At 38.8% G+C, this 25870-nt stretch overlaps 1 protein-coding gene across 2 annotated transcripts in view; it reads left to right on the top strand.

Moving 5' to 3' along the window:
• Nucleotides 1-24265, top strand: part of TET2 (tet methylcytosine dioxygenase 2) — an 80328-nt gene extending 56063 nt beyond the window's left edge. For both annotated transcript variants that reach the window (XM_067568267.1, XM_067568268.1), the window contains 8 exons: nucleotides 1684-1774; nucleotides 4144-4237; nucleotides 5438-5646; nucleotides 6955-7105; nucleotides 9510-9599; nucleotides 11092-11229; nucleotides 13017-13377; nucleotides 19465-24265. In XM_067568267.1, the coding sequence (XP_067424368.1) occupies nucleotides 1684-1774; nucleotides 4144-4237; nucleotides 5438-5646; nucleotides 6955-7105; nucleotides 9510-9599; nucleotides 11092-11229; nucleotides 13017-13377; nucleotides 19465-20867 (2537 nt within the window). In that variant the 3' untranslated portion in view covers nucleotides 20868-24265. The remainder of the gene's footprint in view (nucleotides 1-1683; nucleotides 1775-4143; nucleotides 4238-5437; nucleotides 5647-6954; nucleotides 7106-9509; nucleotides 9600-11091; nucleotides 11230-13016; nucleotides 13378-19464) is intronic.
• Nucleotides 24266-25870: the final 1605 nt, after the last annotated feature.

Below are 25870 nucleotides of genomic sequence, written 5' to 3' on the forward strand. Positions count from 1 at the left end.
CCAACAACACTAGTTTTTACACTAAAAATGGAACACCATGGTATGTGTCTTACAAAGCAGTAATCTATCTGGTTTTGTGTGGTACCACACTAATGTATGGCATACACATTTAATATAAGGTATTCAATCTGTTTATCTTTTTGTAACCAGTCTCCTTCAGAAACAGGCATATATTATGCAAACACATCTGATAAAAAAGATAAGAATCACAATTTAATTTGATGCAGTGGTATTTAAGTCAAGGTTGGAGAAAACTGTTTGTACGAAAGATGTCTTGAGCCAAAACCTGAGATCCTTGCTCCATTTTCACTCAAACACACAGTGAAATTACTGAGAGTTTGGCCAAGTAAGGGATGTCTAAAAATAGGAGGTTGGATTTTGCATGACCCTTACATAGGTGCCTTCTTCCTTTCTTCCCTTCCACTCCTCTGGCAATGACCAGTGTCAGGGCCAAGCAGAATTTCAGTCCCTGTGTTTTGGGAAGTATTTCAGCCCCTGTGCTTTGGGAAGAATTTCAGTCTCTATGCTTTGGCACTGTGAGGAGAGCTGGAGCATAGTAGCTGGCATGTCTCTCCTTTTCATTCTGCCATGCACCATTTTTTTTGAGCAATGAGTCTCCACACTGCCTCTTACTATGAGCACATTTTCAAGTCTTATTTCTGGAGAAATGATTCTCTGCTGTCTTGGATTGAGACAAAATGTGCAGTGCTTCATTGTGAAGTGAGATAGTTTTATTGTGACCTCCCTGATTTATACCCTGTCCCTCTTGCTCCAGGATAGTTCTCTACAAATGCAAAGTTGATCTTTTCCCCCTTCTAAAATGTTTTGAGTTGAATCTCAGGAAAACTGACATGGGGCAAAGGGAAGAAGTAGTGCATTACCATACTGCAGGGAGGAATAGAAAACTGGAAGCAGGGTTCTTGTTTCTCCTTGCCACGTTTTGAGAAACCTTGTAGAAATGGAATGAGGAAATCAAAACTTTGCATATGTAGTTTTAACTTGTCACTGATACTTGCAGAGGAGATCACCCTGCATTTTCACACAATGGATATTTTAAGACAATTTCTCCAACATATTTGGCACAAAGAGGCTTTTCTTCAACATCTAGCATTCATCTCAGCTTTACCCCCAATCTTTCCTATGCTCCCCTTTTCAACTAATACAGCAGTTGTGGACTCAACAAAGAGAGTCCTCCCCCCACTCAAGTTGTGTTTAACTTTAGGGGCCACATTTTCAAGCCTTAGGTGCATAACTTACACATACATGCAAAAAACAGATACTTGACAGCCCACTGATAACGATGTTTGCCAATGTGACCACAGAAGTCTTCCCTTCTAAATTATTTGGGTGAGAATTCACTGGACAGTAACTACTGGGAAATACTGATTTTAATTTCACTGTAACTGCAAATATAAAACAAGCATTTGTGCTTGCAAACGGGATAATGGTGTGCATCACCTACTTGCACACACTGTCACGTTACACACGTGTAAATTTGTGTTTTGTAAATATCCTTGGGCATAACTTTTGGGCCTACATTAGACACATATTGTGAAAAATTTGGCCCCAAAAAATTCATAACAGGGTCCTGCCTAGCTAGTTGTGGGTAAGCTTTGCAATGCAACTTCTGATGTTAAAAAATTATGCTTTAAGGCAATAACCTTTTTATTTTATTTTAAACAGAGCAAATTATTGAAAAAGACGAAGGTCCCTTCTATACCCATCTAGGAGCTGGTCCTAATGTGGCAGCTATTAGAGAAATCATGGAAGAAAGGTAATTAGCACCAGGGCACAGTGCAGATTAACATTTATCCTTTTGTGTATGTCAGAATTTTTCCAGCCGTTGCACATAAAGTGGTAAACAACTGCAAATGGAGTAATTACTTGTAGGCTTAGCTACTAGCCAGTGTTGTCAGCACTACGCACTGTTCTATTCACCAGGGAGTCACAATATTTGACAGGGCTAATAGTCTGCTGGCTGGCACAGGCTGCCCACTTTGAGGCAGATGCCAGCAAACCCAAGCAGGGACAAGTATCCATGAGCCTGCCAAGCAAGAGTGTTGGCGGTGGCTGTGAAAGCACAGACCTGGTGTTCCCAGTGGGGGATGAACATGCCAAGATAGGAAGAAGATGGAGGGAGGAGGGTATCAAAAAGCAAACGTCAAGCAAAATGTTATATATAAAAAGATTTCAAATGGCTAAATCCTGCTCACTATACTCATGTGAGAAAATGGGAGCAAAGGAAGCAAGATTTGGTCCTAAAACCAAAACCTCCCCCTCGCGTTGTATGAATGGAGCATTATTCTGATGGATAGAATAAATTATATGTCAGAGGGTGCTGCGTTACTGGCATTCTTCAGATTACCAGCAAAACAAATGCTTAGGAGATGCATATAATAGTTATATAGAGATGTGCTAGCATTAACAGAGTGTTAAAGTGGAGGACTCCAGCATACAGCAGAGAGGTTCTCCTGCCACTTGAACTCTGCCATACTGCCCAGCCCATCCATTATACGGCGTGCATAGACACGAAGTGCCAAAGCCTGAGGTCCTCACATTGCTGTCTCTCTCTTTTTACTTAGTCCTTACCCAGGCTATTTGGAGTTTGCTTGAGTAAGGACTGCAGGATTTGGACCTGATCTATTAGGGCCAGATTGAAGCTGGCAGGGGCAAAGGGGAGTGGTACAGTATAAGGAGCGTCTTTCCCCTGTGACGCCTGTGCAGGGCTGGCCCCAGCCACAGTCCTTGCACTCCCCCAAGTCCTTCTGGCTAGCATGGTAAGCAACATTAGCAACTCCAACCAGGGTGTGTGATGCTGGCTGACCAGGTGCTCTCTCTTGCCAGGGTCCCCATTGGTCTTTAATTTGAATACATAAATAAGAAAAAACAAACTGAACGTTCCAATAGCAATGCTAACTTGGCCACACAGCACATGCATAATGCTTTTTATTCCTGGTTAGACTTTTACATATACAGCAGACTATAATTAGGGCCAAATACTATCCTCATCTATATTCATACAACACCACTGATGTCCGTGGAGTTGCACAAGTGCACCTGAAAACATAATTTGGCCCAGTTGTGAAATGTGGCTAAGTCACTGTTTGTTGTTGGAACCATGAGGTTGTGTTTATTGAGAGCTGTTTAAATTTGCATGTATATGGCAGTTTCAGTTTGGTGTGCTATTGTGTTATGCAGAATGGCACCACAACAGCAGCAGGGGCCTAAGGCAAATGCCTCTGGAGGACACTGAAGGGGGAGTGTGTTTAGAAATGACAACAGATCTCACACGTCTTTTATAGTTGCAGTGATTGCTCCACACAACACAGGCCTCAAACTGCCAGCTGGTGCATGGGAGGCCAGGAGGGCATGGAGGGCTGATTACGTCCCCTTGTGGTGTAAGCTACTGCCTGTGGTTCTTACACACTCACAACTTTGGGCCAGATTCCACTCCAAAAATGTAATTACTCAAAGATTAGTGAGAATCAGACCAGGTCTTCAAATCTGCAAAGGGTTATGGACACACTAACAAAGGTATTTATTTTAGTGCTTCCTTATAGCCCTGTTTAGGTATAGAAGGCAGGCATAATCCTTATTCATAATTAATAACTAAATGCAGGTGACTAGGAATGGACGATAATCTAGAATGAGTATGTCTTAAAATAAATGATTCATGTCTTTTTGCTGACTTATGCAGTGTCTAAAGCAGAAATCAGAGAGTGAGCTGAGGGTGAGTTGAACGTAACTATTGCATCCCAACTATTCCATGACAAAGATAAACTTAAAAAATGACTACCCAGAGTTAAACAAAAGGTTTTAAAATAACTAACAAATGACCAAATAATGCAAATTCACTATAGAAAGGAGCTATAGGGTTGAAAAAATTTAGCACAGATGCATGATTTTTATTCCGTTATGACCAACTAAAAATGCATTCTACAAAATGGCCTTTCTTACTGTAGCAGCATATTACTGTACTGATATGACTGAGACTGAAACATTATGATTCATCCCTTCTTGCTGAGAGTTAAGAGTTTATTTCTTAAGATAAGACTCACAAATGTACTCAAACTTTAAGTGTTTGTGAAGACCATATTCAAATTCAGCTGCTTACTGTATTTTTTGTTTGCTTGTTTGTTTAAGATTTGGACAAAAGGGTAAAGCTATAAGAATTGAGAGGGTCATCTATACTGGAAAAGAAGGCAAAAGTTCTCAGGGATGTCCTATTGCTAAATGGGTAAGAGTGATGTCCATATTTCGTTAAGAATAATCTAGTTCAGGTTGATCATTCATGTAAGTAAAGGGGAATGACACATGTATTTATTTTAATTGAAGTAGAATTAAAATAGCTAACTATCAACAATATCTCAGGCTGCCCAATTCCATACTCTAAGCTAATTCCTGCCCTCAGCCCTGTGCAGTTCCTTCAGCTGAATTGCATGGGAGTGAGGGAAAGCAAAAATTTGGTCTACAGTTATGAAAAGAAAGGTATGTTCTTTTAGATTTAAGATCCAGAAGGTCAGACACTCTTCTTACTGTTCCATTTAACTTAGAAATAATTAATAGGTACAACAGCACTACTACAATGTTTTGAAAATGCACTCAACAGAGGCTGTAACACACCCTCTTAGTAAACACTGTCTGCTCTGAGTATTTCGGGTTGTTGGATAAAAGACAAGATGAGGACAAATTGATGCCTTTTTAATAATAGTCTTTTTGTACGGCAGACTGTACCCTCTTGTAGAAATAGCCATGGTAATATGGGCGCTAAGGGGCAGGAACTGTCTTTCTGCTTTGTTTGAATTTCACCTACCACAGTGTGGGTGCTACCATAATGTTTATACATGATAATTAATAATAGAGGCATACGAAGTCATGAAACTCAGAGTCTGAGCTCAAGTTTCCAATTTATCATCTGGGCACAGCAGGAATCAGGGGTGAGAAATTGAGGGCATGCTTCTCTGTGAAGCTTTTCTAGTCTCTTCCCCCAACTTGTGTGGCTCATGCAGAAGAGAGGCCTAAATTATTCACAGACTTGCTTTAGGGAGATTTATTTGGGTACAGATAATTACCATCTCTACAGAGGGAAATACCATAGGGAGTATACAGCTTCTCCGTTCTGGACACATTTCTTTTGGCTCAGAGAATAAAGGAGATATTCTGCAAAGGTGGCATTGCACCTACCCCAGCTCTTCTATGCCCTTTGGCCAGGATTTATCTAATCTAGACTCCCTCTGTTTCAGGAAGCTTCCTGGCCCTTATCAATATACTAATCAATGGAGGCAAGAATCTGTGTCTCAGAAGCATTGAGGGGGGAAAACATATATTGGCAAATGTAACTTTTTACCATGACTGCTGAGATTTCATGTTCTCTTGCTTCTTTCTAAGAAATGCCTTTTGGGGGGTGGGGGGGACGATGGTATTGCCGTACATGCAGGTAGTTCGTAGAAGTAGTGACGAAGAAAAGCTGCTTTGCTTGGTGCGGGAACGAGCTGGCCATACCTGTGAAACAGCAGTGATAGTGATCCTTATCCTTGTATGGGAGGGGATTTCCCCGAGTCTGGCAGACAAGCTGTATTCTGAACTCACCGACACTCTAAGGAAGTATGGCACACTCACAAACCGACGGTGTGCCCTAAATGAAGAGTAAGTGAAACAAATCATATTCTCCTTTCCCTGGATTATGCAGTCAAGCTACAGCCAAAAAGGCTGCTCTCAAATAAATGCAAGTCCCACTTAAGTCTTAGATCTGACTTTCCTCTCACTGATTTTACACTGGTGTCCTTATTAACCTCACTGGAGTTACTCTTGATTTAGGCTGGTGTAAATGAGAGCATGACAGGGCTCATGGCTTCAGTGGGAATTGTAGTTGTCCTGATCTAATAGAGAGCAGAATTTGACTCACAAAAGTTTATCTAGTCCAGTAGGCCAAATTCTGTGCTGGGCTCCACCCCCTGTAACACCAGTGAAGTCATATGGGGGATGGGGGAGGATTCTGGTTCAGAAGTTGCAAAACATCACTTTTAAAATTAGCCAATTCAAGTTTCACATTCAGGGTTTGTAGAAACTTCTCTCAAGAGCAAGCTACTTTTGAGACTTTGAAACCCTACTGTCCTTGTGAGGGAGACAAATTAAGCTTCATAAAGTTAATGAAGACCTCTTCCCACACTCACACTTACAAAATATCTCAATATAAAACAAGTATTCAATATATGTGCTTTCCCATTTAGGCTCATGGGAATGCATACCATTGCCCTGCAAAGAGAATTAGTTGTATGATTCCTATGTAACATTAATTATGTGGCTACAGTTTTTAATTACAATTAATTTTAAATCCCCCTTCACGCACAAAAGAAAATTAGAGAAGTGAACACAGATTCTCTCAAGGCTTCATCTAACCAGAGAAGCACTTTAAAAAGCTTTGGGGCTAACAAAATCTTGATAGTCTGTAAAAATATTTAATGATTTGTAAAATCTTTGTTTGAGCAAACTATTTTACAGCTAGGAAATTGTAAGCTTGCTCTCCTTTTCCTCTTTCTCCCTTTGATGGCTATACACAGAAAGAAACCCCATTCAGAACAAGATTGATTTTATTACAAATATTCTGTTCTCTCTTTTTGGTAACATGGGTATGGCTTTGTTTCAGGAACTGAGTCCTATCCCAGGTGGCAAACAACAGTGAGTTTAGTTTTTCCTAGAAAGTCAAAAGACCCCTTTTTGGACAAAGCTTTATCTTACGAGGCCAAAATCTGGACCAGGATATTCAAGCATAGAAAGGCAAAAAGGAGCAGAAATCCTGCATGGATAGTGGACAAATAAGGAGAAATGCCACACAAAAGGAATCTGCCCCCATATAGATGAAAATGTGCCCTCTTGACATATATTGCATGAATTTTCACACTTGCAAGCTTGCTTGCTGTTGATAGCCACGTAAATGATTCTTTTGTTTCTTAGACGGACTTGTGCATGTCAAGGGCTGGACCCTGAAACCTGTGGTGCTTCTTTTTCCTTTGGTTGCTCCTGGAGCATGTACTACAATGGGTGCAAGTTTGCCAGAAGCAAGGTCCCAAGGAAATTTAAACTGCTGGGGGATGATCCCAAAGAGGTTGGTATTAATTTTAAAGGGGTGTTTGCCTCATTGTATTAAATGTTTCTGTTGTTCTTGTGGAGTTGAGGTACAGTAGACACAGGGCCAGAATCTCACTTGAATTCCACCCACATAGGGAAATTAAGTAGATGCCAGTCAAAATGGATTTACCCCAGCCACTGAATCAGCTTAATTGACTGCCAAAATGCTGGCAGCAGGTCAAAACCATGAGACGTGAAATCACATATTCAGGTTTCATGAAAGGGTAAGAAGGGGCACAGCCAGAACAGTTGTGGCTACATCAGGCCCATGGATACTCTTTGCACATGCAGTTTCCAAAATGGCAGAATAGAGGCTGTACTAGGTTGAGGCATACAACTTTTTGCAGTTCCAAGCTGGAATAAATTGAATGGAGACAGTGTGAGGGAGCTGTGAAATACAGTAGGAGTGAAGAATGAGAGGACTGGGAATACTCATTTGATGGACGATGCTGAGAGTACAGTAAAGGTTTCCAGAGTGGGCTCTAAGATGCAGTAAGTCCCCAGAACTGCATGCTGATCATTCAGAGCATGTCATGGAGCAAGCAGCTTTGCCTGTAGCTGGGGCACAAATTGACTTTGAAGTTCTGACTACCATGAGTCCCAGATACCCACAGCTAACAGGCCAGCTAACTGTTAATCTGCTGCCTCTCTGTGGAGGGTTCTCTCTGATGGCCTGCCTTTCTTTATGGCATGTACCAGTGTAGACATGGCCCCTACGATGGGACTTGTCTGTTGATGGATGGGCCATAACTACTAAAAGCTGGGGACAGTCTATGCAAAACCCCTAATATTTATAATTTCTTACATGTAGTCAGTGAATTATCATGTAATTAGAGAGCTGGTCCAATTTTTTTGGAGTCAAAACAAGGCAAACATTTTGATAACATTTTTAATGGAATTTTTTTTACCTTTTTTTTTAAACCATCTGTTCATGTGATATTTTTATGGTGTTGTATTATAGCAGTCATCATATGGACATCAGCATACTAGATAGACTCTTAAAAACTTTCACATCACTTTTGACCCTCTTTTCCCCTCTATTATAAAATAGCTATGATAGATGATGCTGCAATGAAGAAAGCATAATACACATTACACATGTGATCTACACAAATAAGAAGTGACATTTTATGAATTGTAACTTGTAGGCTGAAAATGAAAGCAGCATACTGGTTCCAGATCTTAATAGCAGCCAAAGAAAGGGGCACAGTGAAAGGTTTTTGATAATTTCATATTGTGATTTTGGATTCCTGTGGACCCAGAGCTTAAATTGACACTAACAGGTCAAAAAATTTTAACGAAACTAGTGCATACCAAAACTGATGGATTTTTCACAGCTTTTTACTTGATTTCATGAATATACAAACTCCTAAAAATGTTTACATCTCTCTCTCTCTGTAAATCTGCTGCTCTTTTTAAACATTTGGAATGAGACCTGTGTTTTTTTAATTTAAGCAACAGATCTGAAATTAGGATTCTGGGCATGAAAAAACAGTGGAACAATTTAAAATTATTAGAGCACTTCATGTTTTTAAGAGCCTTTCATTTTGAAAGTTTGTACCACTCAAAAAATAAAAAGTAAGTGGTCATTTGTATCCCAAATTGCTCTGCACTAAGCACACCCACAACTCTTAATTGCTTAAAAACTATCGGGTTTTTTTCAAAGTCTGAAGTATTTCAATAATTTTAAATTACTACATGGAGAGATAATTTCAGTGTGTTGAAGTGTTATAATTTCAGTATGTAAAACTCTCAAATTAGATGGATTAAATTGATAACTGCTTGAGCATTCTGCTTTTTTTTTTTTTCTTTTTCCTCTTAAGGTTTTTAAAGGGGAGAATATTTTTATTTTTCAGATAACTGTAATAACTAGTCATATCATGTTTGGGTTTAAACTTTACACACTAGGGCAGTGTTTCTTAACCTGGGGTTTTAGAGGGGTCGCAAGTGCAGAGCTGGTATTGGGGGTGGCAAGAAAGGCAATTGCCTGGAGCCACAGGGGCGCCATGAAACTAAGTTACATGCCTCAGCCCCGTGGGGGTGGGACTCAGGCTTCAGGGGTACAGTAGTTTGGAAAGGTTAAGAACCACTCCACTAGGGCATGTCTTTTCTTATAAATCAGATAAGGGTTATGTGATGCCTCCTCATAAGAATCATAGAAGCTCAGGTTTCTGGATATATGTTGTGCTTTTAAAAACAGTAAAGGGATCATTATAACTGAGATTTATAGGGGCTGTTACCTCAGCAAGAATGCATACTAGGCATTTATACCAGTCATCTGTGTGGTATCATAATATCCAGTACCTTCTGAAGATGGTAGATTGCATGTATACCAATATGAGTGGTTAGATGATATGTAAAATTATTTCATTTGATAACAGGAAGAAAAACTAGAGTCCAATTTGCAGAACCTATCAACTCTAATGGCACCTACCTATAAGAAACTTGCTCCAGATGCATATAACAACCAGGTAGGTTGAAAAGAGTTGGTAAAGTCACTAAAATAATTTGATTTTTGCTTTAGTTTGCCAATGCATGTTCTTTGCTGCAAGTAATTGTTTAGAGTTTATGCCAATATTGCTCTTATATTCGACTAAATCCTGCTCATTCAAACAAGTAGAGATACTGATTTCAGTTAAACTACTTTCAAGAGTAGAATCAACAGTATCTGGCCCAGTAAGAAAGCTACTGGCTGCTCTTGTCTAAATACATTATATAGCATTTAGCGAACACTTTGCCCTTATGATTGATAGGGTCCTTAAGGTCTCCAGAGTCAGCATTATTCACTGGCTAGGCTGACAGATCTTCAATTTCCCTGATTTGCTCTAATCCAAACCTGTCTTTGCATGTTTGGTTCCAGGGCAAATCCATTATTAGATTTTCCAGTTTAGATCCTGCAGAAATTCTGCAACAACATCTCATGAAACTTCAGCCCCATGGAATCTGAACATGATCCCTATCTCTGTACTAGTTATGAACCAGAACCCTAACCTCACTCTAATCCAGATTTGAATTCAAATACTGTCTCTTGTTTCAGATTGCACAGGTTCACATCTCTCAAGTTTTGCTTTGATTTTCAGATTTGAATGAAATAAATATCTCAAATTTAAAAATAAAATAATCAGCAAATGGGCCAGGTTTCTCCTGGTATGGAATCCAAACCTCAGGTTTCACATTTTAATGCCAACCCATAAATTTCCTCATGTTCACCTGAAAGGTTCATGAATCTTGTTGATGCTTTTGACAAATGTGGTCCAATTTTTAACTTTCTAATAAAACATGAAACCAAGAATTGTGTGTGACTTGTGGTTTCATTGTGAACATTTCACAAAGCTCCTTTAGTAATGAATACATATATAGAAAATATTGTGCTGATGATCATTTATCTATTTTTGAGCACCATCGTACTTGGTGTTATATCAAATGTAGTGAAAGAGTGTCAGTGTGCCAAGAAATTACAATCTAATGGTCAAATTCTCCACTAACAACTTCTCCATACAGCCCATCTGAAGTCAATTTTCCAAGGAACTGCATTCTTCCTAAGTAACTCAGTATTTCTGAGCCTGTGTTTATAATTTACCAACATGCCAGACATTCAAACTACCCTGTATTTTATCAGTTGAAGAAATTGGCCAATGGCAGGAAAATGACATGTAATCTTGAAGGAGAAGTCTTAATCAGCTAAATACACAAATACGATAATAGCAGAAGCATGGAGGATGAACAATGGAAGGCAACATGGAACTGAGTAGCAAGAAAAGAAAGAAGAGCTTGTATTCCCCTGACATTTTTATTACCGTAAAGTAATTTCTTGGAATTGTTCACCTCTAAGATCTATACTTTGCCATTGCCAAGATATTAGGAGGCTAACATGCTCTGTAGTGATAGGATATTGAGTAGTAATTCCATGTAATGGGCTGTCCAGATAAGTTTCAGTGATAAAAACTTGACTTCTGTTTCCAGATTGAGTATGAACACAGAGCGCCAGAGTGCCGTCTCGGTTTAAAAGAAGGTCGTCCATTCTCAGGGGTCACTGCCTGCCTGGATTTTTGTGCTCATGCTCACAGAGACTTGCACAATATGCAGAATGGGAGTACATTGGTAAGTCAGTGCTGCATAAAGCTGCCTTGTTTCAGCACTGATTTCTCTCATTTAATTCATTATCTACATTTCTATTAAGTTTGCACATAATGCTAACTGCAAAAAGAAGAGAACAGCAGTAGCTGGAGCTAAAATGTGCAGTCCCTACAGGATTTTTCATTTAAATGAGACTTTAAAGAAAGATCTAAAATAGATACGGGTGGAAAAACTTCAGTGGAACCATTTTCCATTGAAATTGAAAGAGGTTGTGAAATCATGTTGATTTTACCAAAACTCCATTTAGGAGTAAAAAGAGGGGAATTTCTGATGATGTTAAAACTTCCCATTTTGACATTTTGGAAGTGAAATATTTTGATTTTTCCTTTCAAAATGACTTTTCACTTTGAATTTTTAAAATGTTGTATTACATTATAAATTTCAACTTTATTTTCTATTATATTATAACCGAAACATTTTGAGTTGGAAAGGTTTTTTCCTCCATTTTACGCTGCAGAAAATTCAAAATTTTCAGGTTTCATTTCAAATCAGAATAAAAACAAAATGTCAAAATCCTTTAGAGCATCATTTCCATTCTTTGCCCAGTACTAAATAAAACTCTTGCTTTTGCCCCACAAAACTCTGCTACTCTCCAGAACTCGACACTGTAAAAATATACATGAGCAAGACTAGCTGGCTTCATTGATTTGGAGAGTTTGATGGGTTCTTTCTATCTGCTGCCCGCTGTCAGTCGAAATATAGATGCTGTGAAAACATGCCAAAAAAATCATGACGAGCCTGCTGTAATTTGCAGTAACTGCATCAGTGCCTGTAAGCAGGTGCCATTCCCACCAAGGTCTGAGCAGAACATCCAAATATTTTACAAAGTCTAAACATACTCCCCCTGGACTTGACTTGCTTGATTTTTTAAACAACATTAACAAAATATACACTTCTGTCTGAGTTGTCCCAAGACTGGCTGATCCTATGGTTTTCCTGCAGATCTTACTCTCTCTCAGCCCCTTATTCCCTTTGAGAGACACCCGCAACACCTCTTATATTTCTGGATGCAGTTCATAAAATGTGCCTACTTCTGTTTCTCCGCCGCAGTTTCTTTAATCTATATATGGTGTTCAAATATCTAACATGAGGATGACTCAACAAAGGAGCCTTGCATTCCAGTGCAAGACCCTAGAGTCTGCCATATTGTTACACTAAACTTGGAATTTCAGGGTAGTCTTTTAAAGTATATGAAATGTTCTGAGAATTTTTTTTTTTATATATTCAACAGCATTGCCAATATGAAGCTAGCTATCGTGCCATGCCCTTAAAAAAATCTTGCTGGCTGTAGAGTTCCAGGGATTCTAGCATGTCAGTTCTCTGAACATGGAACCATTGGCCAAAGAATTCACGTAACTTTTGGGAACACTTGGCTATGCTGCTTACCTCCACGACCAATATATGGAATGTGAGGAAAATACGCATTTATATAAAAAAGTGTCCATTAATATTGCCAAATATGGGAAGGGTGAGGGGGGGAAAAGTTGCGTGCATGGATGCTGAATCTAGAAGTAAAAAAGAAGTTAAAGCTTACAACTAACTTTTCAAAAAAAGGTTAGCATTCAGTTTATACCTACATTGGATGTTCTCTTTGGCATTACATCTGTCATGTCATAAACCTTGCAATCTGATGTTACTGGCCAACTATATGCTATTTTACAGTTATCATGACAGTGTAAAGCAAAACTCCAGAGATTTCTGTTCTTCTCAGGTGGATTTGAGAGAGTTTTTCTACTGTCCCTTTCTGACAGGTGTGCACTCTAACCAGAGAAGACAATCGTGAAATTGGCCAAATGCCGGAAGATGAACAGCTGCATGTACTCCCATTATACAAAGTCTCTGATGTGGATGAGTTTGGAAGCACTGAAGCCCAGGAAGAGAAAAAGAAGGATGGCAGCATCCAAGTCCTCAGCTCCTTTAAGCGCAAAGTAAGGATGCTGGCAGAGCCTGTTAAGACATGCCGGCAAAAGAAGTTAGAAGCCAAGAAAGCGGCAGCAGAAAAGCTTTCTTCCTTGGAGAATAGCTCTGGCAAAACTGAAAAAGACAAGTCTGCTGCAGCACGCCACAAACAAACCAGCTTGGAGGCTGCGGGTCATGCGAAACAGTTAGCAGGTAAATGCAAGAATCTTCTGTTAGTAAGTATGCTTGTTAATAACAACAATTAGCCGTAGATAGGGAGGCAGTTTATAAACAGCCTTAAGAAAACCATGAGGTCCAGAAAGAGACAGACCAACAGCAAGTCACTGGTGAAGATAAAAGGGGGGAAACGGGTGATATCATTGATTTTTATTTTTTTCTGATTTTGAAGATTAATAATTTTTTGTTTAAGATTTATTTTTACAATGTTTACAGTTGTTGGAAATGAAGGGGGGGATAGGATTGGGACTGGGGTTAGGGTAGCGCTGACAGCGGGCCTGTAGGGGTCTCCCAGCACAGACAGCGGTGCCACGGAGTTCTCTCTACAGCCAAGGGGCCCACAACACTGGGGAGCAAGGTGTGGAGGAGGCTGCAATCTTGGCCCAGCAGAGCAGAGACTCCCGGCCAGAACTTCAATGGCATGGACGAGCTCCCCGCCACAGTGTACGGATGAACCTTTCCTGCCCAGGGACAGCCCGCATATTGCTGGCTGCTGGGTGAGTGAGCGAGCGAACGAGCAGGGCCATGACAGCAGAGCTGCAGATGGCTTCTGACTGCAAGGCTGGTGACACCAAATCCCTGCAGGCACAAGCAGGGCAGACTGCACTGCCTCCATTACCGATCAATATTTGTTCATCGATTTCAGTGAGTCAAGTGAAATCAACGTTTACCAGCACAGATTGATCTATATATTGAATCCTGCCAAGCCTAACTATAGACCACCATCTCAAGAGGAGGAGGTGGATGAGGCATTTTTGGAACAAATAACAGAACTCTCCAAAACACAAGACCTGGTAGTAATGGGTGACTTTAACTACCCAAACTTCTGTTGTAAAAGTAACACAGCAAAACACAAAATGTCCTTGAAATGTATTGGAACAACTTTTGGTTTCAGAAGGTGGAGGAAGCACAGCCATTTTAGACTTCATTCTAACTAACAGTGAGGAATTGGTTGTGAATCTGAAGGTTGAAGGCAATTTGGGTGAAAATGAAATGATAGATTTTATGATGCTAAGAAAAGGAAGGAATAAGAGCAACAGAATAAGGACAATGGATTTCAAAAAAGCTGAATTTAGCAAACTCAGAGAATTGATAAATGAGGTCCTATTGAAAGAAAATCTAAGGGAAAAAGGAGCTCAGGAGACCTGGCAATTTCTCTGAGAGACAATATTAAAAGTGCAACAGCAAATTATTCTTAGGCGAAGGAGAGATAGGAAGAATAGTAAAAGGCCAGCATGACTATCAAGAGCTCTTTAATAACCTGAAAATAAAAAAGGAATCCTGCAAAAAGTGGTAACATAGACAAATTGCTCATGAGGAGTACAAAAGAATAGCACAAGCATATAGAGCCAAAATCAGAAAGGCTAAGGCACAAACTGTGTTACATCTAGCAAGGGACATGAAAGGCCAGTAAGAAGAGGTTCTATAAATATATTAGCAGTAAGAGCCAAAGGAAAGTGTAGGTCGTCTAATTAGGGGAAAGAGAGCTAATAACGGAAGATGTCAAGAAGGCTGAGATGTTTAATATTCTATTTTGCTTCAGTCTTCACTAAAAAAGTAAATTGTGATCAGAGACTTAATGCGATTAATGTTAACAACAAGAGGGAAGGAATGCAAGCCAAAATAGGGAGAAAAAGGTTAAAGAATATTTTGATAAATTAGGTGTATTCAAGTCAGCCTGGCCTGATGAAATTCATCCAAGGGTACTTAAGAAACTAGCTAAATCAATCTCCGAACCATTAGCAATTATCTTCGAGAACTCACGGAGGACAGGTGAGGTCCCTGAGGACTGGAGAAGGGCAAACATAGTACCTATCTTTAAAAAGAGGACCTGGGGATTTATAGACCAGTCAGTGTAACTTATACCAGGAAAGATACTAGAACAAATTATTAATCAATCAATTTGTAAGCACCTCGAGGATAATAGGATTATAAGTAATAGGCAACATGGATTTGTCAAGAACAAATCATACCATACCACCTAATTTCCTTCTTTCCTGCGGCAATGGTTTAGTAGATGGGGGAGAAGCAGTAGACGTGGTATCTTGATTTTCGTAAGGCTTTTGACACAGTCCTACATGATACTCTCGTAAGAAAACTAAAGAAATGTGGTCTAGATTAAATTACTCTAAAGTGGGTGCACAACTGGTTGGAAGACCATACTCAGAGTAATTATCATGGGTTGCTGCCAAACTGGAAGGGTTCCACAGAAGTCTTCCTAGTCAATATTTTAATTAATGTCTTGGATAATGGAGTGGAGAGCATGCTTATAAAATTTATGGATGACACCAAGCAGGAAGAGGTTGGTAGCACTTTGGAGGACAGGATTAGAATTCAAAATGGTCTTGACAAATAGGAGAATTGGTCTGAAACCAACAAAATGAAATTCAGTTAAGACAAGTGCTAAGTACTTCACTGAGGTAAGAAAATCAAATGCACCACTACAAAATGGGGAATAACTGGCTAGGCAAATGTGTTACTGATCTGGAGGTTATACAGGATCACAAATTGAATATGAATCAACCGTGTAATGCAGCTGTGAAACAGGCTACTACTCTGAGCTGTATTAACAGGAATGTCGTTTTTCAGGCACAAAGTAATTGTCTTGCTCTCCTCAGCCCTCATCTGGAATACTGCAGCCAGTTCCAGGCACCACGCTTTTGGAAAGGTGTGGACAAATTGGAGGGAGTCCAGAGGAGAGCAACAAAAATGATAAAAGGTTTAGAAAACCTGACCTGTGAGGAGAGGTTAAAAAGACTGGGCATGTTTAGCCATGTGAAAAGACGACTGAGGGGGGATCTGATAACAGTCTTCAAATATGTTAAGGGCTATAAAAAAGGGGACTGCAATAAATTTTTCTCCACATCTGCCAGATGTAAGACAAGAAGTTATCAGTTTAATCTGCAGCAAGGAAGTTTTATGTTAGATATTAGGAAATACTTTCTAACTATGAGGCTAGTTATGCTCTGGAATAGGTTATGGAGGGAGGTTATGGAATCCTCGTCATTCGAGGTTTTCAAGAACAGGTTGGACAAACCCCTGTCAGGGATGATTTAGATATACCTAGTCCTGCTTCAGCGCAGGGGGCTGGACTAGATAACCTCTTGAGGTACCTTTCAGCCCTGCATTTCTCTGATTCTATGAGCCTCAGTATATAATACATTTACAGGGAAAAAGCAAAGTATTACTGAAGAAAAATACGAACTGAACTCTATTTTAGCATACTAGGGAGCATGGGGGCGAGGAGGTGCTACTGCACCCCCTTGGCTTGAAGTGGTTTCCATTATATACATGGTTTACAGTTTGGTTCAATGGCTCTCAGCATCCCACTATACAAATTGTCTCAGCACCCCTACTAGGGAGCCAAATTGTCGTGCCCTTATGGCAAAGAAATTATGGCAGTAGAAAGCTCTGTGAATGGGCTGAGAGAGCTCAGCTAATTAGCAATGGGCTAGAACTAGACTGTCCAAAAAACAAAACATCCACCTTGTGGAAAACTTCAATATTTTGAAGGGAAAGCGTCCCAATTCAGGAGAAAAATTGTGGGGGGGGATATTTTGTGGGACAGAAATTTTGAAAAATTTCAATATGGGAGAACCAAAATGGAATTTTATTGGCTTGCCAGCTCCCCCACTCTCTTTTTAAACACCACCACCTCCTCCCCACCATCTCCTCCAGCGTAGCTGCCGGGTTGTGGAGGAAGTAGAGCTCTGTGGCACCTCACGCTCCCCAATGGCCCACCTGGAAGGCCCTTGTTAATTTTGCTTTTTCCTTGCAGGCAAATGAAAAATATAACTTTTATTTATATATTTATTTATTTGGTAATACTGAAGTCTTCCCATTTTGATTTTGCAAAAAAGGATATTTTCTGTCAGGAAATCACTCTGATGGAAAACTCCCAGGCAGCTCTAGAAAGATTCTGTCACCTCCACAGTTGTTGCCATTAAAAAGTCATCATGTACCATCAGTTGTTACACAAGGGGCATCTGAGATACTGTAGTTATTTTCCATTCTTAAGTTTAGGGAAATGTGGCATGTCAAATACCAGTGCAAGTAAATACTGGCTTTTTTTTTTTCTTTTTTTCTTTTTTTTTTTTTTAAATAGCAACCACTTTAGGTCACCACTTCCAAATCTTGCCCAGGTTGGTATTTACCAAAAATCCCCATTACTTGGTGGCTGTTAGATCTATATGAAATGAATTATATGGTCTCAGTACAATTCTTAGTGGACAAGGGTAACACAAAATAACACTCTCACAAATGGCTTCAGTTGATATCCCTGTGACATGAGAGAAGCTGAGAATTGACCTAGGTTAACTACCCTTCCCCCTGAGAAATTCACCCAGGGTCTCCACATGGAGAGGGGAACGGGTACATTTTACCAGGGCCCGGGCCAGGCTGCAACCCCCATTACCATGAGGAAAAAAATTTTCATGTCTCGTGAGATAGTATGTATGGGATGAGGGATTGTGATATGTGTGTGGGAGGAGGCCCATGTTACAAGTTTGTACTGGGCTTGAAAAAAATTTGCTTGGGCCCTGGATGGGCCCACCAGAACAGCTTCTAGGCACATTGTACTGTACTTGTTCTGTGGCTTTTCTGCCTCTAGATCTCCTTTCCCTGGCACATTTCTTTACTAAATTAATGTAAACAACCCTATAATGTTCATGTTGTATTACTTCTGAACGCTTCATTTGCTAAGAAATTTACATAAGGAATGGGTATTGTCTTTTTTTTTTTTTTTTTTTTAAGGACATTCTAGCAGAAAAATGCAAAGTAATCTGTGGGGTGGAGGTAGGGAATAGTTATCTCATCCCTCAAGCCACCAGCAATAGAAGTTTTACCAAGAGAGGATTAAAGCAGGATCCTCTGATCTGCAGCATGCCGAAAGTACAATAATCAGGGAGGAAGAGAGAGACATAGAGGTCCTGATTTTTATTTAAAGTGCTTAGTGTTCCAGATAAGTGCCTAACTCCCATTTATGGAAAGTTAACAGACAGGGAGTTCAATGCCTATATGCATCTCTAGGCACCTAAATACATTAAATATTTGGTCCTGGTCCCATAATGATACTATAAGATCAGGGGGAGCATAAGGTGATCCCAAAGGAGGTGGTCTGTGTGGCATACACACCCCACCTACTGTTGTCTGAGGTAGAAAGGCTCAAGATTTTTTTGAAAGGCCCCAAGTTTTGATGGGTCCCAGCCCAGTAAAGTACTGGTGAACTTCTCTATCATCACCCACATTTGCTGCTTCAGGATCAAGAATAGATATGATTTCTACATAGCCAGAAACAAATAAACCCACTTGATAATACCTAGCTCTTCTAGAGTGAATTTCATCAGTACATCTCAAAGCCCTATACAGAAGAGGTCAGTGTCATCTCCATTTTGGAAACTGAAGCACATGGCTATGATGTGACTTGCCCAAGGTCACCCAGTAGGTCAATGACAGAACTGGAGTTAGGACCCAAGTCTTGCAAGTCCCAGTCAAGTGCTCTAATCACTAGGTCACATTACTGTCTCCATTAAAAAAGGATTAAATTGTTCTCTCTTGTGCGTATATTGTGCTAGTCTTGATCACTACTACATTCTTATCTCCAGTAGTGAATTTCACTCTTTAGTATTACATAGGCAGAATTACACACTTAGGGACAAATTTTCAAAGATCTATGAACTTGCATGTGCAAATACTTTCTTTCACTCATGCAAAAAGATGATTATCTAATCTTCATTAGCATCTATTTGTATGCACCTTTTGCAGGTTCCTTTTGGAAGCTGTTTTTGAAAATTTAGCCTTTATATTTTATGCATTTGATTCTTCCCTAGGACAGGTCACAACTATGATTTTTGCTCCAGGTTTTCACATTTCACCTTGCCAGAAACTTGGAAAAGTAGAAGTGTTTAGTCAACTGTAAGAGGAACTGTATTTGTGACTCTAGAAAAGGATCCTTCTACTAATATATGTGGAAAATTTAATGGAAATTGCATTGTTTTTTTTATCTAGAGTTGATGTAAAATGTTTTTGTTTATTTTAATTTTGTTTTTCTTTTCACATCTTCAGATCTTTTACGTCTTTCAGGATCAGCCATGCTACAACAGCAGCAACATCAACAGCGTACTCTATCTAACAGCCCTCAGTCAAATCCTATCAACTCTTACTCTGGTTCAGTTCCTGCAAATCTTTATATGAGGCTGCCTAATCCAGCTAATGCTTATCCAAGCTCTTCATACACTTCAGATCTCTATGGAGGATCCAGTCCCAGGAACCTTTATACAACCTCGTCACAGCCTGCAGGGTCTTATTTGAATTCTCCTCATCCTATGAACCCTTATTCAGGATCATTAAGTCAAAATAACCAATATCCACCTTACCAATGCAATGGAAACATGCCTATGGACAATTGCCCCTCTTTCTTGGGTTCCTATCCTTCACAACTTCAACACATGGACTTGTATAGGTATCAGAGCCAAGACCCTTTATCTAAACTAAGTCTACCACCCATTCATACACTATACCAGCATAGACTTGGGAATAACCAGAGTTTTGTTCCCAAGTACTTGAATTATGGAAACCAAAATATGCAGGTAGACTCTTTCAATAACTGCACCATTAGACCAAATGTACACCATGCAGGGTCTTTTTCCCCTTATTCCACTCATGAGGCTGACAGCCACTTTATGGATGTTGCCTCAAGATTAAAATCTAATTTTAGTCATCCAAGTGTGGACTATACTTCCATGAATAAAAATGGTGAACATCACCTACATCCACCTTCACATCCAGCACCTGATTACAACTCAACTTCAAGTATATTCAGTGGTCCTCCTCATTCACTACAGCTCCAAAATAAGGATAGTGAAATGACTTCACATACAGCTAATGGGTTGTCTAATATGCTTCCAGGTCTTAACCACGATAGGACTACTCCCCAAGGAGGTTTAAATAAAACTAATAGTCTGAATCCAGAAAAAGCAGAGGATCCCGATGACATCTGGTCAGATAGTGAGCACAGCTTTCTGGATCCAACTATTGGAGGAGTGGCAGTTGCCCCGTCTCATGGATCAATTCTCATTGAATGTGCAAAACGTGAGCTCCATGCAACAACCCCCTTGAAAAATCCCAACAGGAACCATCCCACCCGGATATCACTTGTCTTCTACCAACACAAGAGTATGAATGAGCCAAAACATGGTCTGGCTCTGTGGGAGGCAAAGATGGCTGAGAAGGCAAGAGAAAAAGAAGAGGAGTGTGAAAAATATGGTCCAGACTACATGCCTCAAAAATCTTATGGAAAAAAATCAAAGCGGGAGCCTATTGAATCACACGAACCGTCTGAACCAACATATGTGCGCTTCGTCAAGTCTCTTGCACAAAGAACTATGTCAGTCACCACAAACTCCACAGTAACTACATCTCCATATGCCTTTACACGGGTTACAGGGCCTTACAACAGATATATATAACTTCATACCTTTGTTGGTTACCTCATTTTTTTTTAAAAAAAAGTTGTCAATAGAGTAGTTCTCATTTAGGTTGTAGGGAGGAGCAGGGAGGGAGAGAAACAGTATTTTTGTTAGATTTGTCAGTGGAAAAACCTCAGCACACCAGCAAAAAGAGGTAATCTTACCACTGCACTTATTTTCCAGTGACTTATAAGTGGTCACAGATGGCATGTAGAAACAAGACCAAAGCATCCTATGCAAAAAAAGTGTTTCACAATTTACATTAAAAAACACTGGCTCCATTATTGGAAGAAAGAATCCGCAAATGTAATTTTTTTCCTTACAGTTTTGCACATCTGTGACCACTTCTAATAATATCGAGTTTGCATAGTCATGGAACAGGAGCAAAAAATTAAAATACTGTAGTATTACAACAGCAGGAATCTTAAACTACCATCTGGTGCTGAATCTATGATGTACTGAAATACTGGAATTATGGCTTTTTAACATGCAGTTTTTACTGTAATCTTAATAGGCTCTTGATTTTATTTAACAAAATAGATACATATAGAACATAATGAATAGACAGCAAAACACTGAATTTGTTTGGATATTCTAAAACATGGTGCTATCTAAGAGAATGGTGTCTTTATTATAACAGTTAATGCCTTTATATTAGTTTAAAATGTTAATGGTGTACTCAAATGTCCTTGAACAACAGGTGGGACCTTTTCATTCACGTTTGTATCAAATTTACCTGTTACTAAAACAAGCATACTTTTTAACATATGGGATGAAAGACCTCTGGGTTTTGCTCATTCAGTCAAGTCCTGGTTAAGGGACAATAATATAGAGAGAGATATTTTTTTTAAATAGTGTTTCAGAAGCACTTTGTCTACCTAAGCTTGGCAACTTGAACAGTGCTAAGGTACTAAGACATTAAAAGAAAGAAAGAAAGAAAGAAAGTTTACTTTGATTTTAAAATGCAAAGAATTTAAAAAAAAAAAAAAAAGTTTTTAAATACTTTTGGTTTTAGCCATACATCTGCTGGTGGGCTACATATCCATTTTTAAGAAGTCAGTTACAGTAGAAATGGGGTTTACTGGATACAAGGGAATGCTTTAGTATACAAAACACATTTTACTGGTGCTCATCTCTCACAGCTATACTGTAACAGTTTTTTACAATTATTATGACAAGTTCGTTGCTCAAATGAGTACAGTTTTAAGGAGAGAATTTTATATTAACCACAGGTAATAATTAGCAGCATGTGACAGACTACAACTAGTTAGCTTAGGCTTCTGCTGTATTTAAAAGATCTGTATGCTCTTCAGATAATTGAATGGCAGATTGCTTTTGTGTTGATAATTATGTACAATGTGGTATATGTCATTTCTCAGTGTAAGTGTCCTCTTTTCCAGGAAGATTGAGCAGACTGATGCCTACATAAGATGAATGAAACAGGGTTAGTTCTGTGTGATTCCAGTGATTAAAGGGGGTGGGGGGAGAAAGGCAACTGGCTTGCTACGGTGGTTTTAAATCATTAATTTCTATTAAAAAAAAAAAGCAAAAGTTGTATAGTAAATTAAATTGTAAACAAAACCTTTTTTAATGCAATGCTTTAGTATTTTAGTACTGTAAAAAAACTATATACATATACACACACACACACACACACATATATATATTTGGGTTTGAAGCTGAATTCACATCATGGTGCTACTCAGCCTGCTACAGATATATCATAATGTGAGCTAAAAATACATTAAAAGATTTGAGTGATGTTCCTACTTGTCATATACCTCAACACTAGTTTGGCAATAGGATATTAAACAGAGTGAAAGTTTATAATATTGTATACCATCTTCCCCCCCACACACACACCCCCAGTAGCCTTTGAAAAAAATACCTTTTTCTCAGTACTTGATATTTTAACAAGTATAACTTGAACTTTAACTTTTTTTTCTCCTACAAATTCAGGGATATTTCAGCTCATGTTCTCCTTATGCCAACATGTCACCTGTGTGTATGTAAAGCTGTTATAGGTTAATGAGTATATTATTCTTGTGGGTTTTATTTTTTCAGGGATTTAACTCTTCTCTTTTGAATCCCTCTTCTACTTTTACTTGTATATGTATTGATGTAACAAACTAATTTTGTAAATTTGTTAGCTCTTTTTATTGTAATGAAAGTGTTTAAAAGTTTTAGACTGTTTTGCCTATTTCAAACAAACAAACAAAAAACAAAAGAAAGTAGAATGCACTGAGCTAATTAAAGGGAAAATTGTAAGGCAGAGGTTTGGCAAGTGACCCTTCGCTAGAGTGTTTCAAATCACTCTCTAAACAAAGCTGCTGGGATACTGTAATGAATAAATTTTTTTAAAAAGGTACCGTCTGTATGTGGGCTTCCCTAAACAAGCAAACCTCCATCACTTAGATATTTGTTGTGCAATATACTGTAAGATTAAGTTTGATCTAAAGAAATGTCTTCTAACAGAATTACAACCCAATTCTATCACATGAAAGGAGGCCTTTTGGTTTTATTGGTCAAATATTTATATTATGGCAGTTTTTGAAATTCTTAGTCTTTGGCTTTACCCACTATAAATACAAATGTTTTTTTAAAAATTGTTTGTTTTCATTGAAACAAGAGTTTCAAGTTTTTAAAACCTTAACTATAATCACACCTTATGCATTAGGTTAATTAAATCATTTTAAAATTTAATCTCTTGAATTTTTTTTTATTTGAATCATATTCTTCATGCCATCCATAGTAGATGTTTGGTTAATATACCATTCACTGTCATTTGCCAAACTGCTGGCAAACAACAGCAGGAAGCTTAGTTGGGGATTCAATTATGTATTGTAAATACCTGAACTGTAATTTCTGATGTACAGACCCTGCCTCAGAATGAATGAAAAAGACTTAAAATTGCTTATATAGGATTATCAGGTTGACTATAGCCATACTTGAAGATGCTTCTGAGTGGTGTCAACTTTACTTGAATGAATTTTTCATCTTGATTGACGCACAGTGGTGTAAAGTTCACTTCTAAAGCTAGTGGTTAACTTGTGTAGGAAACTTTAGCAGTTTGACACTAAGGTAATGAACTTCTGTGTGTGTTTTCCAGGCTTATGTTCTACTTTTTTTTTTTTTTTTTTTTTTTAAACTTTAGTTTCACTCATTTTCATGAAATGTTTGATAAGTCTATAAAAATCTGAGGATGATTATAAATACTGTAAGTATTGTAATGTAATGAATGCAGGTTATTTGAAAGCTGTTTATTATTATATCATTCCTGATAACGCTGAGATGTGGGTGTTTTTAATAAAATTTATATTTATTTAATGCACTCAAAGTCTGTCTTACAGAATCTTGTCTTTCATGATGAATAATTTTTATCAAGCACATACCGCCCAATAGGATGTATATAGTTCTGGTTTCCTCCGGTCAAGAAAGAGGTCAGTAAACTGAAAAGGATTTGAAGAAGTCAAAGAAAAATAATTAAAGAACTGCAGCAATTTGGAGAAACTAGAGTTAATAGGTATTGCTTTGCTAAAGGGGAAAACATAACTATCAGCAAAGTTTGTAGCCACCAGATAGGAGGATTATTTAGAGTGGGTTAAGAAGAATGATCTACTAGATACCCTAATACAGCTGAGTACAAGAAAATTTAGACTGAACATGAGGAAAAAGCAAAGCTAACAGACTGTTTAAAATCTAAAATATTACACTCTAAAACTCTCTGGTTAAAAGTTCTGGAAGCTGCATGACTTCAGTAATTTAGATGCTTGACAAAATAGCAACTACTTCAAATCAACAGTTCCATTGGCTTCAATAATTCCAGTTTCACTGACACCGGCTTAGGAGCTGACTAAGAAAATATAAATGAGGGACTAATCCCACTGACTTTATTGGTATAAGAATATAATTATGGCCATACTGAGTCAGACCAATGGTCCATCTAGCCAAGTATCCTGTCTTCTGACAGTGGCTGGTACCAGATGCTTCAGTGGGAATGAACAGAACAGGGCAATTTATCGAATGAGCCATCCCATTAGTCAGACCCTGTTCCTGGCAGTCAGAGGTTTAAGGGACACCCGGAGCACGGGGTTGCATCCCTGACCATACTGGCTAATAGTCATTGATGGACCTATCCTCAATGAATATATCGAATTTTTTTTTAGAACCCAGTTATACTTCGGCCTTCACAGCATCTTCTGTAAACACCTTCCACAGATTATGTGTTGTTTGAAGATGCACGTCCTTCTGTTTGATTTAAATTGACTGCCTATTAATTTCATTGGGAGACCCCTGGTTCTCGTGTTATGTTATTTCTCCACACCATTCATAATTTTATAATGCTCTATAATAGCCCCCCTCCCCTTAATTGTCTCTTTACTAAGCTGAACTGTCCCAGTCTTTTAAATCTTGCCTCATATGGAAGCTGTTCCATACCCCTATTCATTTTTGTTGTCCGTCTGTACTTTTTCCAATTCTCATATACCTTTTCTGAGATGGGGCAACCCTAACTGCATGCAGTATTCAAGGTGTGGGCATACCATGGATGTATACAGTGGTATTATGATATTTTCTGTCTTATCAGCCATCCCTTTCCTAACATTTGGTTAGCTTTTTTGACCACTGCTGCACATTGAACACATTGAGCAGTGTTTTTCAGAGAACTATCCAGAACACCAAGATCTCTTTCTTGAGTGGTAATAGCTAATTTAGACCCTCATCATTTTGTATTTATAGTTTGATTATATTTTCCAACATGTTTGACATTGCACTTATCAACACTGAATTTCATCTGCCAGTTTGTTGCCCAGTCACCCAGTTTTGTGAAATCCTTTTGTAACTCTTCACCGTCCACTTTGGATTTAACAGTCGTGAGTGATTTTGTATCATCTGCAAATTTTGCCACCTCACGGTTTACCCCTTTTCTAGGTCACTTATGAATATGTTGATCAGCACTGGTCCTAGCACAGATTCTTGGGGAGACCCCACACTTATCTCCCCCC

Source organism: Emydura macquarii, unplaced genomic scaffold (assembly GCF_026122565.2).
Source record: "Emydura macquarii macquarii isolate MOO-44397 ecotype Brisbane River unplaced genomic scaffold, CSIRO-AGI_Emac_v2 contig_2863, whole genome shotgun sequence".
NCBI lineage: Eukaryota > Metazoa > Chordata > Testudines > Chelidae > Emydura > Emydura macquarii.